This window comes from Cornus florida, unplaced genomic scaffold, assembly GCF_030987335.1.
Source record: "Cornus florida cultivar Cherokee Brave unplaced genomic scaffold, ASM3098733v1 CherokeeBrave_3.0.0_Hap2_Chr08, whole genome shotgun sequence".
Classification (NCBI taxonomy): Eukaryota; Viridiplantae; Streptophyta; class Magnoliopsida; order Cornales; family Cornaceae; genus Cornus; species Cornus florida.
In genome coordinates this window covers 22,007,725-22,023,522 of record NW_026775578.1, presented here as the reverse complement: position 1 = coordinate 22,023,522, position 15,798 = coordinate 22,007,725, and the positions used below count along the sequence as shown (strand labels likewise).

The window sequence follows — 15,798 nt, the reverse complement described above, 5'->3', positions numbered from 1 at the left end:
TCGAAAAGTCAACTTTATTTCGACTCAAATTCAATTGAAATTTATTGCCATGCTACAAGTCTACAACATTTGGTAGATACAAGCAACTTAAATCATGCTCACACGGAAGAAAAACAACTAGAAAGCAACAACTTTTACTAACCTTAACATATGAAAATGAAATGACAGGAGAATCATATAGCTTCTGGCAAGCCCCTCTCAAAACACTTGAATAAAGGTCACAAACCTACATTTGTGCCACTTCAAGATACTCATTATAGCCGCTTTCAAGTTTAAACAGCTTGATTTGTAGTTCCTCGACAACATAAATGTTTATTTCCAATTGACCTTGAGTAAGGGTCCTGGATACCTGATAATATGAAGTCCATTCGATATATTGGCCCCCAACTCGCCATGAAGTAGATGACAGGAAATCTCAGTTATGTGCATATACTGACTGATATCACCAAGCACTGCAAAATGTGCCGATAGACCGTGAACTATGAAATTATCTTTCCTATTTGATCCAGATTCTACTTTCGGTCCATTAGGTTGAGGCTTTGAGAGAGAGCATACATTGTTAGTCTCCGTAGATGTATTCATTCGTTGGGGGCAGTTTTGGGCTTTATGACTCAGAGAGGCATGATCGTTTTACTGAATTTGCTTCAGAGCTGGTTCTCGGTAAGCAAGTAAGCAAGGTTCTTCCCCAGGATGCAGTAAATACCGACATCTCTTTCTTGGTAGAGAAAAGCTCCAGAGAGGCATGCCTTCCATTTGATTTCAACTGCACAAAGAAGGGATTGATCAGTGTACAAATGGTCCAGATATTAGGTCGAAGAGAAATAATCCTTTTTAATAAATTACAATCATGTTCAGAATAACACAAATATTGCAGTAATTTTTTATATTCCTAATTGCCTGAAAGTTATGCTCTTCCTGGCATAACATTTAGTAAGCTTGGTTTTCACGTTTCATCAATGTAGTTTCTACGTTACCCAATCGCATTGGATGAGAGAGAAAATCAATATAACTATGCAGAAATACAGAGAATAAAGTAACCTTAAAGCAGGAAACTGCCACCCCATAAGCACGAATTAATTTCTTTGCTGGACAAGGAATACAATATCTCATGCTCAAAAACGAAAAAAAAAATAAAAAATCATGTAACAAGATGTTCCCTTACAAAACCAACTCTTTTAAGTATAAACCCGATCAAAATGGTAATTTGAGACATAATTCCAAATTTATCTCCACAATGGCTCAAATTCTCAATGCAGTTATCAACTTATCACTTTTCATAATTATCATGATCAAAATCAAGTTGATTGATTGACTAATCATGATTTCATAATTATATACCTCATCATGATTTCATAATTATATACCTCATCATGATTTCATAATTATCATGATCAAAATCAAGTTGATTGATTGACTCCCTACAATCAAAATTCAGTTGCAGTTATTGAGACTCCTTGCATGCTCTGTATTTGACCCGTATCTCACAATCAATTCTCGATCCATATAGAACCACACTCCCCACAATGAATCTTGGGCTTTGATGGGTACCAATAAGCTCTAAAACAGGTTATGGCTTGGTTACGCAATGTGCATCCATATCAGGATTCAATCATAAATCATTATAGAGGATAAAGTACACACAACACTGGAAGGAAACTATCAGCACATAAACTTGAGCCCTGAAACAAATCCCATCTCCCTACTTCTCAGTACTCTTCCCATTTATACCCCACTTCTTCACAAGCTCTTGTATAATCTCTCTCACAAGTCTCAACCTATTTATGGGATTTGAGACCAATTATACAATTTATTCTGCTTAAAAATTTCCAAACCATAAGGAAACCTATGTTCAATAAAATATGATTCAAAATTACCAACAAAGAAAGAAAAGTCGTCTTAAAGAAAGAAAAGAAATAAAACAGAGAAGACAACCATCTAGCTATCATTTGCCAAATTTTCATGAGAAAGCACTTCTTGGAAAATTAATGTATGAAATGGGAAAAAAAAAATTATTAAAACAAAAGACAAGCCTCAAGCTATCTTTTCTGAAACTGGAAATTGAAACATTTATCTAATAGTTCCTGATCTAGAACAAAAAATACAGAAATTCTTATGGATTTATTTTAGTGGCAAATAATGAAATAAAATGGTGGCGTATAGATATGGGACCAACTCGTAGAAGGTGGTGATGAAAATCCAAGGTACATCTAGGAGCACAAAAAATGCACAAGGGAACTTCTCCAGTTAATTATGCAATAAGCCTATCCCTTGTACAAATAATGAAATAATGAAAATAAATTCTTATGGATTTATTTTAGTGGCAAATAATGAAATAAAATGGTGGCGTATAGATATGGGACCAACTCGTAGAAGGTGGTGATGAAAATCCAAGGTACATCTAGGAGCACAAAAAATGCACAAGGGAACTTCTCCAGTTAATTATGCAATAAGCCTATCCCTTGTAGTGCACTAATGTTCACACAATATGATGCTCCTAATGTTTCATTTGTTTTCTCGCTTCTTAGGATCAAGAATCAAACAAAATATGCATTATGTATTAGATAATCAAAATGATGCATAATCAGTTTCTTCAAAACCAACAATTCTTTGACTCCGTTTTAGAATTATGTCCATCCATCAGATACTAGAAGATAGAATTAGACGTTGTGAAGAACATAGACTACAAGTTTGGTTCCTGAACAAATAAAATATATATATATATATACACTTAGATATCGTATCTGTTTATTAGTAGCAGCACACGTGCAGTGCGAGGATTCAACTTATGGAGAGCTCCCCAAAAGGTTATTACGCAAATGCTTGTCCCGCCTATGCAAAATGCTATAGTATATACCTAACCCTTGACATTACTTTTGCACAAAGTGCGTCTTTTCAGACTTGAACCAGCTGTCTGATGGTGGAAGCCCGAGTTTTTATCATTGAACCATGAATTCTGTGGATAATTCCCTTGAAGTATAAATCTAGACAAGATTACGTAGACGGACCAGTATGTTGATTTAAAAGTCCTAATATTCCTTATATTTACGTATAAAATATAAAGCATAATGCAAGACATTAAACATCATCCAAGATCAGATAACACATATATTCCATTTCCCACCACCATAAGTTCCCCTACCGGAAACATCAATACCATGTAGACATCAAAATTCCTATTGGTAACATTTAGGTTAGAATCATTGTGTATGTTACAGAAAAAAAATTCGGTATGCAAGAGAATTAAAATAATGAGAGAAACTTTGGAAAAGGAGAAATAGAAAACGCAAAATCTTTCTTTCAAAAGCATAGAATATGTATTTAAGAATTTACATTTTTCTCTATAGACCCTAAGAAGTTTTATTAGCTGACCAAAACAGATTCTCAGGTTCTACAAACAAGTACGTTCACCGAGAAGAACCCAAACTCTATTATATAACAAGTAAATGAGATATGGCAGTGAATTATATGCATTGTAGGTGAAACTAGGAAACACATTCTATTTCAAGCTGAGACCTTCAATAACAAACTCAATATACACTTGTAACATTTCATGAAGTATGAGGTCTCAAGCTCAATTCCTCCTAGTTGCAAACAATTCCTTAAGTCACGTCTGCGAACATAGTCCGAGCCTTACCCGATCCGTGTGAAAGGCGCCTTGCACGAGTCCCGTAGATTAGTCTTGGCAAAGTCCTAGACACCCTGATTATCGAAAAATTATAATGCATATTGGAAGAGAAAAAGAAAAGTACAAAAAAAAAAAAAAAAAAAAAAGAAGGAAAGAAAATATCACCAGCCAAGAAAGCCCAAAGAAAGAGCAAGCTTAGTCAAGGGCTCAGCTCACATTTTTGCAGACTCCTTCCAGAGGAGTGTGTCGGCACTGAATCTCCACCTCACTATGTGATAAAGTTCCAAATTTCTCATACAAGTGTTAGCAATATACGTATATACACATACAAATATATATGTACATGACTGGAGAAAATTTATATCATAACCAACAAACTTGTGAAATTGTGCATGATTAGAATTTCAGACTAAAAAAACCTCGTCAATGCGGTCAATGAAATAAAAGGGGAGAGAACAAAATTCAATATATATACAATTATGAGTAACCCAGTTTCATTTTCAACAATTCAATTTCCAATAAAAAATTGCTTATTTTTCTAGCTCTTTCTTTAAACAATTCAATTCAAGGTAAAATCAACTACCACAATTAACTTCTTTTTTTTCTTAAATTTTCTCTAACGGACCAAATCAAAATTTATAAATCCGATGTTACAGGACCAAAAACAAAATACACAAGCCGCCGTACCTGACGCCGTGCTAATGGGGTACGAGACTGGAACGGACTGTGATGGATTTGTTCAAAGTGGATGGTGAGGGTTGCCTCCAAAACGAGTAAAGTGGGCGGTGAAGATTAGAGCGAGTAAAGTGGGTGTGTGAATAATGTGTCAATGATAAAATATATATATATATATATATATATAAATTAATTAACAAAATAAAGTTATTTGAATTAACAAATGGTTTTAAAAATTTCTACACTTTAAAAAAGTGATCACATTATTTTAATATTTTGATCCATTAATCAAATTATAAAATAACAAATTTAGTCTTATTATTTAACGTTAAATTATAAACTATATATTATTTTTAAAACTTACAAAAATACTCTTTAAAATTACAATTTTTTTTTTTTTTTTGTAATTTTAGTTTTTGTAAGATTAAATTTTTTATTTCATAGCTAGGACATGGGTATTGAGATTGTATGATCACTTTTTAAAAGTATAAAAAAATATGGTAAAGTTTTAAAATAAAAATTTAAAAGTAATAAGAATTTTATAATTTTAACCCTTAAAAAAATTAAAATAACATATGAAAGGTGATTTAAGTTGACATAAAATCAAACTAAAAAATTGACTTAACCGGAGTAATCAATCACTCGTACAATACAACACATGCTTTAGAAGGACACAATAGAACATTCTACAAGAGAAATTTATTTTTAGTTCTCTTAACCTTACTTGGTTTTTGAGCCACATAATATATGTTTATCAAATTTAATTATTTATTTTTAAAAATATAATAAATTACATATAAATATAAAAAATTTACGACGTAAGATTTTAAGCATTATATTAGGACGCCTCAAATGCTATACAATATAGAGGGGGAATTTTTTCCATCCTATCACTAAATCAAGATCTTAAATGATCGCTAATACAATATACTTTTTTTCTATCTTAGTCTGCGATACAATTTTTTTTTATTACATTTTTTACTTCAAATTTTACCAATGCTATAAAAACATTTGATCAGTGAGAATGTATTTTTTATTTTTTTTTTCTTTCCTCAAAAATTTTAGCAAACATGAACTCATAATATTGCTCCAAACAACACTCAATTTTGTTTGACATGAACAAATTTTTCATTTTTCTTTTTTGTAAAATAAAATATTAAAACTATGTTCTTATAGGTAAATATTGAAAAGGCAAAAATCGATGATTCCTAATTTTGTTGTGGGCACGAAAAAATAGTTAAAAAAGAATAACCGAAACAATGTAGTTCATTGCATTAAAAGCAAACAAAAGAATTAATAAGAAGCTATTTACCAAAAAAAAAAAATGGATTTTATAGATTTATTGGCATATCAAAACGGCGCCGTATTCAGCAATTTAACCTGGAAATCACCGAAGTTTCCTTTTCTCCGTGTCGGCTCTACGCAAGAACTGAAACACGGCTGATTGGCGTCAAATTCAATTCGTTGCCGTCTCAACGTTTTCCCCAAGTATTCATCAGTTTTTAGCAATACAAAACACCATTTTAATCTCTTTGCTAAAATACAAAATCAAATATTCTTTTGGTTATGAGATTTTTGGAAGAAGAATGAGAATTGGGGCCGATTTACTGAAATGGCCTCTTCTTCTTCATCTTCTCACTCTAACGATTCTACACCGAGTCGGTCTCAACTCGGTGTCTGCGACATGCGAATTCAGTCTCACTGATGGCAACACGTTCTACAACTACAGCTTGGCATCTCCCATCCCTAAATTCCCCCACGGCGTCCTCAGCGAAGATGGGTACTTCCCTCTCTCTCTCTCTCTAAATTTCTCTCTCTCTCTCTACACACACACACACACACACACACACACATTTACACAGATATATGACATGCTTCTTGATTTCGGTATTAATTTGTGATAATATTGTCATTGCAATGAATTGTATATAGACCCTTGTGACAATAAATTTGTTTATTGTTTTAGTAGTTTGAGATGTTGGAAATTTCACACACACACACACAACAGTGCTTGTTTCATCAACATGGACTTTAAATAAACTAATCTTGGAGAAAATTAAGTGCCAACATTTTGGTAATTTAATTAGTTGAACAGTTTAATGCTCTCTGTTGACTTTAAGTTAGTTAAAAAGTCACTGGCGCTTGATAGTTCTGTGTAACCTAAAATATGTGGAATTTGCATTATAATTCAAGTTAATGTGTAGTTGATGATGACGAATGGCTACGTTATAAATAGGAAAATGCTATTTCCACAGAAATGGTGGAACATCAATCCTATCTCATGAAACCAAAGGCTGTGAAGCCTTCAGTGTCAACAGATGTCCACATGGTCTGGTCTAATTTGATGAACTATTAGTAGTGTTATTAATTTTATTTTTATCGAATTCAGGTTTTACAAGGTGGCGGTAAATCAGACTCTGCTCTGGTTTCAGGTTGGCTCTATCAGGTTACATTTTATTTCCATCTTTTTCAAGCGAGTTCTCTATTAGAATAAGCTTAGTTGCATCTACAAAGATTTGACAGTGTCTAAACTATATGCCTATCAGAAAAGGTCTATACTATCAATTTTCTTAAAATACGCACTACAATAGAGTTCTTGTGCGAGAGGTGTTGACAATTATTGAATTGCAAGCAATAAACTAAGTGGCTTGCAGGTTTATAAAGACAGATCCTGCTATGAAATATATTAGAACTGTGCTGAATAAACACTTTAAGAAGTTGTAGTGTATTTTTTAGAACCGTAGCAGGCATATAACTTGCTAAACTGAATGTTTTATGAAGAAAGCTTTTGATGAACTTTTCCCTTCAATCTTGGTTAAGATAACATGTTGCTTCATTTTAATTATTTTTCTTCTTTATTTCGTGCGGAGCAGCTTTGTGATGTGATGATTTTTAACCACAATCCGCCCACATGCGTCGACTGCAGGGTAAGTACTTCTCAAGTTCTATTTTAATTTTCTCTTTACATTATTTAGGGAGCATGTAGTAAGAAATGATAGGCACAGGTTTCTTACTCGATTACAATGTTATCATTTAATGTCGTAAACAATTTTTTTTTTTTTTTTGTCCATTAATTACAGTGAAGCTGAATTTATTTCTGCAAGAGTAATTTTTTCCTCAGTTTGCTTGTAAAAGTTGAAGATTTGGGGAAAAGGGCAGTGAACACCTGAACTAAATTTACATTTTAATAATGCAAGCTAATTTATTTGAGTTATAAATTATTAAATTATGCTTTCAGAAATGGACATAATCATAAAAGCAGTATGCTGATAGGTTCCAAATTTTTAAAAGCTGTAAGTGTGTCTATATATTTCTATAGTTAGTATAATATTTTAGAGCTATAATTTTGGATAATTTATTGAATAAATATGTAACTTCATTTTTCCTCATTGTAGTTTCTTAACAAAGGTGATGTTCAATTCACATTGACTATGCTATTGTAAAGCCACTATATTTGTTATTAATTCAGTTTTAAAATGATTATCGTAGATGAAATGGTTGCTCCAGTCAATTGAAAATGTAGTGAGCTCACATGCACTTACACACGAGTCTTCTTAATACAAATGGTCATGGGTTCAAATGTCCATTCTTAATATATCTGACACACTATTGATTATATTATCAACAGATTTAAATATTCTCTCACCATCTCAGGTTTATTGCATTTCCTGCTGAATTGGAAATCTTGTTTTGTATTGTAGGGTTGTGGGGGTCCATCACGCTGTGGCATGAATTGTAGTGCACTTGTGGCCAACAATATAGGAGGTAAACATTCTTTATTTTTTTTATGCATTAAATATTATATATTGTACTACATTTGTGATAGTTTCTTCAATATGATATTATGATGTATGGAAAAGTATTTTACTTGGTAATGTGTGTTGCATCAGATGATATTTATCACATATCACTGCCTTTAACTAAGAGGCTTACAAGGTGATTTTTTTACATGAAACAAAAAAAAAAAAATCTGTTTTTGTAGTAATTCATAATGAATCGAAAATTATGTAATTGCAAACAGATAACTTCTAATATGAATAGTGACGTAATTGATGTTTTGGTGGATAATATGAATAGTAACGTAAAAATAAGTGGTAAGAATGAACTTGTAACACTGTGTTTAGAATCCCAGGATTTTATGGGAATTGGATTTCAAAAGGGATTTGTCTTGTTTGGAATAATGGGATTTAAAAAAGGAATTGGATTTGAAGGGATTTCATAGGAAATATTGTAATGTAAGGAAATCCGGGGAAAAATGAAGGAATTTGAAGGGATTTGTTAACTAACCATTTAATTTACCAAAAGAACCCTTCTACAACTGCTACAAACCGCCCTGTTCTACAAACTACCTCTTTCATGTTTTTAAGTCTCTTATCCAAAATGGTACAGTTTTTTTCTTCTTCTCAAAGTCCCTTCGATAAATTCCAATTTATTCCAAACTGTAAATAGAATCCTATTTTAATTACAATCCAATTCAATTTCCAAATTCCAATTTTTTTTGGTTCCAAACAAAGCGCAAAGGTTTTAGACTTCACAAGTTTGAGAGAGAAGCAGTATAATATTCTGGTAAGGAGTAATTTTGTGTTCCGAGTTTGGTTCCTAACAGGCCTCAGTACAGTGACACCAGAATAAACTCGCATCTTATGTAACAAAAATGGAAAGCTTCAGGAACCTATTATCGGTCAATTGTTGGTGAAACCTTCTTTGTAGGGGGTGGTGTGAGATTCAGTTAGGACTTGCATGGTTTATTTGTTAGAGCGCGTGCACCTCTGTCTTGAGCCTGTCTAGGGCCTTTCTGTCTGACGAACGCAAGTGCAGTAGTTTAGTGTTGGAGCCTGTAAATCTCATGCTGCTAATTGGTTTTTTTGTGGTATATGCAGATTATCCTGTTTGCAGTACTCTTGGGTACGCCTCAAGCATGATTATTGATCTCATTGGTAAGTATTTATTTTTTCCAAATTCTGTTACCGTCTCTTTTATTCCAGATGGGACTGCCTTTCTTTGCTTTATAGCATTATATGAAGGGTAGATCAATGATATAGCTTGGTTGTGGCAATATTGACAGCGTGTGTGTTTTGCTCATGATGCTTTGATTCAAAATGTCACTTAGTACCAACTAGAAAGAAAAAAATGCCACTTAGTACCTGTGATTGTTTTTGGATTACACATGAGCATGCTATTTATTATTAATTTAATAATTTGATTATTTTTTGGTTCATGCATATGGCAGATAAAAACAATCCCCATATGGGTGTCATTGTTAAGATGTCATATATTGGCCCAAACCGCAACTGTTCACTCTCTGTATCTGTTATCTGTGATTCAAATGGAGTTCAAGTGAGAGCTTCTTCCCTCTGTTCTTTCTAAATATTACCATAACCATGTATTTTTATTACACTGGATTGGTTTATGACCATGATTACCTCTTTTTCCTGTTTCCTAGGAACCTCAGGCATTGGAGAAAGTTGGAACTTGTGATTATGTAAGTGCTTTGAATATCTAGAAATCTCATTTAGTCTTTTGATACTTATTGATGCATCTTGATTTTTAGGAGAATTTCGTCAAATACTGGTGCGTGATAACCGGTCTCAATATTCATGGAAAAGAGAGAGAACTAGATAGGGATAAGAAAAAGTAGAGAGAGAAAGGGGGTAGGGGGATGGGAGGGGGGAGGGGGGGGGAGCGTCAAGAGAGAGCTGTTATATAATATTCACTAATATCCATCCATCACTAGTGTATATAAAAATGATGAATTTTTATTTTTTAATGTAGATATATTGGCACTGGTCCTGGAGCTAATTAGTAATCTCTTCGGCAAACCTATCAATTTCTGATATTGTTCTACTTGGATTCTTCTTTTTTAATGTTTGGTTTCAAATGTACCTTTGGCTTGGATGCCCCACTTGCTACTCAGTATGTCAGAATAGAAATCACTTGAACTGTGTCGCTCCGGTTTACATGCTAGACAAACTTGGAAGTAGAAACACAGACTATTCGTAGTTTTCAATGATGTTACTTGTGCATGGACAAAATTTTGACATTGAGATAAGAGGGACAACCATATTATGATTTGGTCTTCACTTGTTGTATTCCAATGGGACGGGGGAAGGGCAGTCACAATTAAAAATAATAATAAACTCTATTCTTTTCAATAATGACAAATATATGGCTTGACATTAACTATCTTAACATAACAAAAACTATAAATTACCAAACACTATTTCACGTCTGGTAAACTTTTGTCAAACTCAAAAGTTGATAAATGATATTCATTTGCACGTTTTATGGTGTTTTAAGTTCCTACCGTGTTTTCTCTGACAGGTTACGCTGCTAAGGCATCCTTCTGGTTGTGCCAATATTGTTTCGATTCATGGAAAAGGATGGGGCTGGTTTGGTACCTTCATAATCCTGTAAGGGGTTTAATTATAGCTCTGGCACATTGCACATTTTACAATTGAATTTAGTTGCTTTACTGCTAGGCTCCATGAGGAGTCATCTCTACTCACTGGTTCCTTTGCTTTTCAGAATCTTATGCCTCTTTATAGGGTATCTACTGTTTGGTGCAGTTTATCGTTTCTTCTTCCTTGGAGTTCGTGGTATAGATGTATGCTTTCTATCTCAATTTTTATTCTAATTTTATTCTTTCCATATGGACTCATGTTGCTTTTGTATATTTCAACTTACTCTGTGCAAATATGTTTCTCTTTCCCCTCGAAAGGAGATAGTAGAAAAATGTATCCCGTACTCCTTCCCTTATGGAATGGCACGATGAGTAAAACTGCGAGGCATGATGCTAATGGACGGGGCCTACAATGACACTAATACAACTGCTATACGGAATGACCCAATGTACTATTCCTATTAGGCTACTTTCCTATTAGACTGATATGAATACATCCTTGGTTTCTTTTTCCTTGGAGTTCGTTGTATAGATGTATGCTTACTATCTCAATTTTGATTCTCATTTTATTCTTTCCATATGGACTTAGGTGACCCTTGCTTTTGTATATTTCCATTTTATCTGTGCAAATATGTTTCTCTTTACCCTCGAAGGGAGATGGTAGGAAAATGTATCCCGTACTCCTTCCCTTGTGGAGTGGCACGATGAGTAAAACTGCGAGGCATGATGCTAATGAACGGGGCCTACAATGACACTAATACAACAACTATACGGAATGACCCAATGCACTATTCCTAGTAGGCTACTTTCCTATGAGACTGATATGAGTACATCCTTGATTTACTATTAGTAGCTAATGGTCTCTCTCTTCCCCAGCCTGCTATTCTTGACGTCCGGATGGAATGTTGTTTATGTTTTTTCACCATATCATTACATTGTCAGTAGTACTATAGAATGGACTTGGTACAAGCTACATCAATAAGCTAAATAATATGAAACAAGGTAACCATGGGTAGAGCTATGGATGAACGAGCTCAAATGTGTTTGGCTTGATGATGTTTCCAAAATAGATGGGCATAGAAAGGGAAATGTTAGAAGAGATTTACTTCAGCTATATTGATGGGAAAGTTTTATGCAAGTGAAGTAGAATTGACTCAGAAAAAGCTACATTAATTTTTTTTTTTTGATAAGTCAGAAAAAGCTACATTAATAAGCTAAATAATGTGAAACAAAACCATATATAGAGCAATGGGTGAATGAGCTCAAGTGTGGTTGGCTTGATGATGTGTCCAAAATAGATGGGCACAGAAAGAGAAACCTTAGAAGAGAATTACTTTAGTTATATTGAATGGAAAATTGTATGCTAATGAAGTCATGATCTACTTGTGGGTAAAATAGAATTTCTGAAATCTTCAGACCAATGAATTAGCATTCTAGCAGTCTCAGCACCTGGTATGAACAGCCATTTTGATGACACTAAATTTCTACTCTGTTGTGTTTGTTTATTAAATTTAGAGGTTTACGGTTAGAATATTTTTAGTTTATTCATTAACTGGAAGAAATTTAGGCATCTTCAGATGTGTGTACCTCCAAAGGGTGGGCTGCAATTCGGTCCCTTTTCTTGTGTCGAAGACTGGTAAAATGAAGAATCCTTCCTAGATTTTTTTTCCCAGCATTTACCCATTCTTATTCCCCGCTTGCTTATGTCTAGTATCTAGTCGAATTTGATTCTCGTCAAACAAAAAACTATTGATGTATTTTATGACATTTAAATCTGGAATACATGACATATTCACGCCAACCCAATTTGTATAGGGTCATAAGCTACATCTTACTTGGATCATTTTAGAAATTATATCAAATATTGTATAAGAGGAGGCTAAACGGAGAAATAGGAAATGGAAATAAATTTTCTGCCAATATTTTATTTGAGAACGGTACTGACTCTCTGTTTCTCTGTGCATTTATGTGTCGGTCATGTCATTTCATTCTGCTGATCTTAGTGTTCTGGTTCTTGCTATATTATTTACACTCTTTATTTTGGTCTGATCAATCGAGATAGTCTCTAGGGCTCTTGTGGATTCTAGAATGGTTTGCTTATTCTATTATGAGTCTCGTCAATTTCTTTATTTTGTAGATACTAATAACCTTAGATTTCACAATTTCATACTTAATTACAGGCTTGATGTTTTATATACATTATTTATATATTTACTTATCAAAAAAAAAAAAAATACATAGATTTATATATTTACATTTGGAATGGAAGTTTATGACTACCTATGCTATACATGATCACTCCATGCAGAAGCATGCGTACCAAATCTATAGTGAGCAACCACCCAAGCATCTAGGCTAGCATTATCTGGGCTTCCCTGGTGTTCAATTTAAATCTTTTTGTAATATGTTTTTCCATATTTTTTCAGGCTGTTCCAAACTTGGATTTTTGGGCCAGCTTGCCACAAAGAGCTCAGGTATTCCGTCAATGTTTAGTTCTCAATACCTTTCTATTTCCTTCTTTAGTTTTATGACATGAAATAAATTACCAGAAGTATAATATTTAAATGTGTGTTTGTTCTTTTATGTTTGGGTACTTCTTTGTTGTTTGTGTCATTTTTGCTTATATTATGGGATACATCACTCCAGTTTAGCCTAAAGCTGAAGTTGTTAGTAAGACTAGAAAAAGTAGAATAAGTTTTTTGGTAACTTGGAGTGGAAGAAATTGGAAGTGCTTGGAGATATCAAGGAATTGAATGTCAAAGAAGGGATTGGGGTTTTACTGCTGCTGGAGTGGTGACATGTGAGGAAAGGAAAGGTTAGATGGACTGGAGTTGTGCGGAAAGGAAGACATTAAGATTGGTATTGTTGTTTGTTTGTTCTTTTTGTGTGTGTGTGTGTGTTTTTTTTTTTATAGAAGAAATTGTATTGAGGTCCTCCGCAGACTCGCAGTGAAGACCTACTGCTAGATGGGGATAGTGTGTGACTACAGAGATCGTTTCAGCAGAGGATGTGGTAGTACTGAGCAATTATAATGAGGTTAGTATAGATGGTATGGTGATGGCTTGTTGCAGCTTTGTTTCGTGCTGGTGAGATGTGATGTGCTTACCATGATGCACTGCTTTCCTGTCACGGGAGAATTTGAGTGGTGATTGAAGCTTCGTTTTGTGCGCCTATCCCTAACGAAGGTAGAATGGTGAACTTGAAAGATGAATCCTTCACTGTGTTTTTAGTGAAGGATGGAAAAATGGATTTTACGAACTACAACTTTTTCAGTCAGGGTTTGTTGGATGTGGTACTAGAGGTACACAAGAGGAAAGGGAGGAGAGAGGAGGAAGAAGGGGGGGGGGGGGGGGTTTGGTGGTGGTTGAGAGGATGTAATGAAGTGGGGATTATAACAGAGGGAGTTTGGATTTCTCATATGGTGAAGGTGTTAAAAAGTATATTGAAGATGTGGAAAATTTCAAACCACAGTGCGATTTTTGGCGAAGAATGGGGTCCGAACCTGTTTCTGGCATGATAAGAGGCACTTTAAAAATAGATGTTCTCAAGTCTTTTTTAAGAGCTGTAAAGAAGGAGCCTCTTGTTGCTGATTCGTTCAGGTTTCAGAGGGAGTGATGGTCCGATACATAAGCGCTTCGTCAGGGTGCTTCAGGATTGGGAGATAGAGACTACTATTTTGTTCTTCAGATTGTTTTATTCCAAGCATGTAGGGGAGGATGATGCCATGGAGTAGGAGGCCTCAAGGAAAAGTATTAAATTTGAGGTCCATTTTATTATAGGAGGAGAAAAGAAGGAATGAAAAAGGAGGGGGGATCATAGTCAATTGGTGTGCAGGGGGATGGGGAGTCATAAGTCACTCTGATGCATTTCTGGTGGCTACTGATTTAGGGGTCTTTCTTCATGCCTGCCTTGGAATGTGCTGGGCTATGCCCAGTTTAGCAGAGTTCAGAGAAAAATGTACCCCCATCTTTGGTGAGTATTTAGCAGGAGAGGAATCAGTGTTCTTTTAATGGAGTAGAGATGTCCATTTGGAGAGTGAAGCATAAGATACTGAGGTTTTTAGGTTTTTTGAGTTAAGGGGTAGGTATTTCTCAGTTTTGATTTTGACTCGTGCGCTTACTCAAATGCAATTTTTAGAGTTTTCGGGAGATATTAATGTTTTGCTTGTATAGGGTTATATTTATAATATATGAGTTGTGCCTCCTGTGGTGCTTTCTTTTATTTATATGTATGTGTGTGTGTGTGTGTGTGTGTATTGAAGTAATAGGTTGCACCCTTGGCCTATATTGGTTGGTGGCCGTATTTGGGCGTCTTGTTTATGGTTTTATTATTATTTTTTTATCCTTTTGCAGAGTTCATTTATGTCTTTAGTGCGGAAATTTAGAGGACCTTCTCAAGGTTATCGAAGCTCCTACTCTCCTGTGAACTTCTAAGCAAACATCCTCTGTCCAATTAATGTTCAATTATCCCAGGTCTTGTGAGCGTTATCCGAGCGAGTGCGATTTTATCTAATTTTGTGGACATTCGTCTTCAATTAATCAAAGCTGCTGCTTCAGTAAGAGTTTTGTATTCTTTGCCACTGTTTTGTTGACATACACCACCATTCAGTGGGAACTTCTTCCCCTGGCAATGGTAATTAATTGATTGTTGTAATCTCTGCTAAAATGTCAGCTGCTGACAAATTCTTTTTACGGCTCTGACAACCATTCAATCATTCATTAGACATTTTTGTACTTCCTTAAAACCCAACTTCAGAAATGCTAGACTATGTAGTTTCAGGTTTCTTTGCTTGGACTACGATGGATAACATTGAAATATATATGATCTTGACCTACATATGAGAGTTCATTTTCCTTGGAAAAAATATATACGTGTGTGTGTGTTGTGTGTGGAAAAGAACAAGGACAAATCATACCATTTTGAATTTTATATACATTACATCATTGGATTGATTCACGTTTTATAATAGGGTTTAGGGTCATCAAACTGTTCAAACTATGCGTTCTTTGATTGCGTGGCAACAAGGTCAATTCTAGATGTAGTATATCCACAATCACTCGCAAATCATGGAATGCAATGTAGCTTAGTTGGTGAAAGT

At 34.5% G+C, this 15,798-nt stretch overlaps 1 protein-coding gene and 1 long non-coding RNA gene across 3 annotated transcripts; one reads left to right on the top strand and one right to left on the bottom strand.

Annotated features, from left to right (window-relative positions):
• On the bottom strand, positions 1-4,440 carry LOC132270755 (uncharacterized). The gene is made up of 4 exons (XR_009469569.1): positions 4,313-4,440; positions 3,791-3,893; positions 3,635-3,699; positions 1-763 (listed from the first exon to the last, which is right to left on the bottom strand). It is a non-coding gene; the product is annotated as an uncharacterized LOC132270755 (long non-coding RNA).
• A 1,260-nt stretch (positions 4,441-5,700) lies between these two features.
• LOC132270753 (uncharacterized) lies at positions 5,701-15,534 on the top strand. 2 transcript variants are annotated; one of them, XR_009469568.1, is made up of 12 exons: positions 5,701-6,080; positions 6,690-6,732; positions 7,174-7,227; positions 8,002-8,065; positions 9,181-9,237; positions 9,531-9,637; positions 9,744-9,782; positions 10,622-10,710; positions 10,826-10,904; positions 11,019-11,149; positions 13,127-13,174; positions 15,053-15,127. XR_009469568.1 is itself a non-coding variant. In XM_059771954.1 (11 exons), the coding sequence occupies exons 1-11, from the start codon at positions 5,887-5,889 to the stop codon at positions 15,131-15,133; spliced, it is 855 nt and encodes a 284-aa protein (XP_059627937.1). In that variant the 5' UTR covers positions 5,702-5,886; the 3' UTR covers positions 15,134-15,534. The 2 variants fall into 2 exon arrangements, 1 of the variants encoding a protein (XP_059627937.1); XM_059771954.1 differs by lacking the exon at positions 11,019-11,149 and having other exon boundaries at positions 5,702-6,080; positions 15,053-15,534.
• The last annotated feature ends 264 nt before the right edge of the window (positions 15,535-15,798 follow it).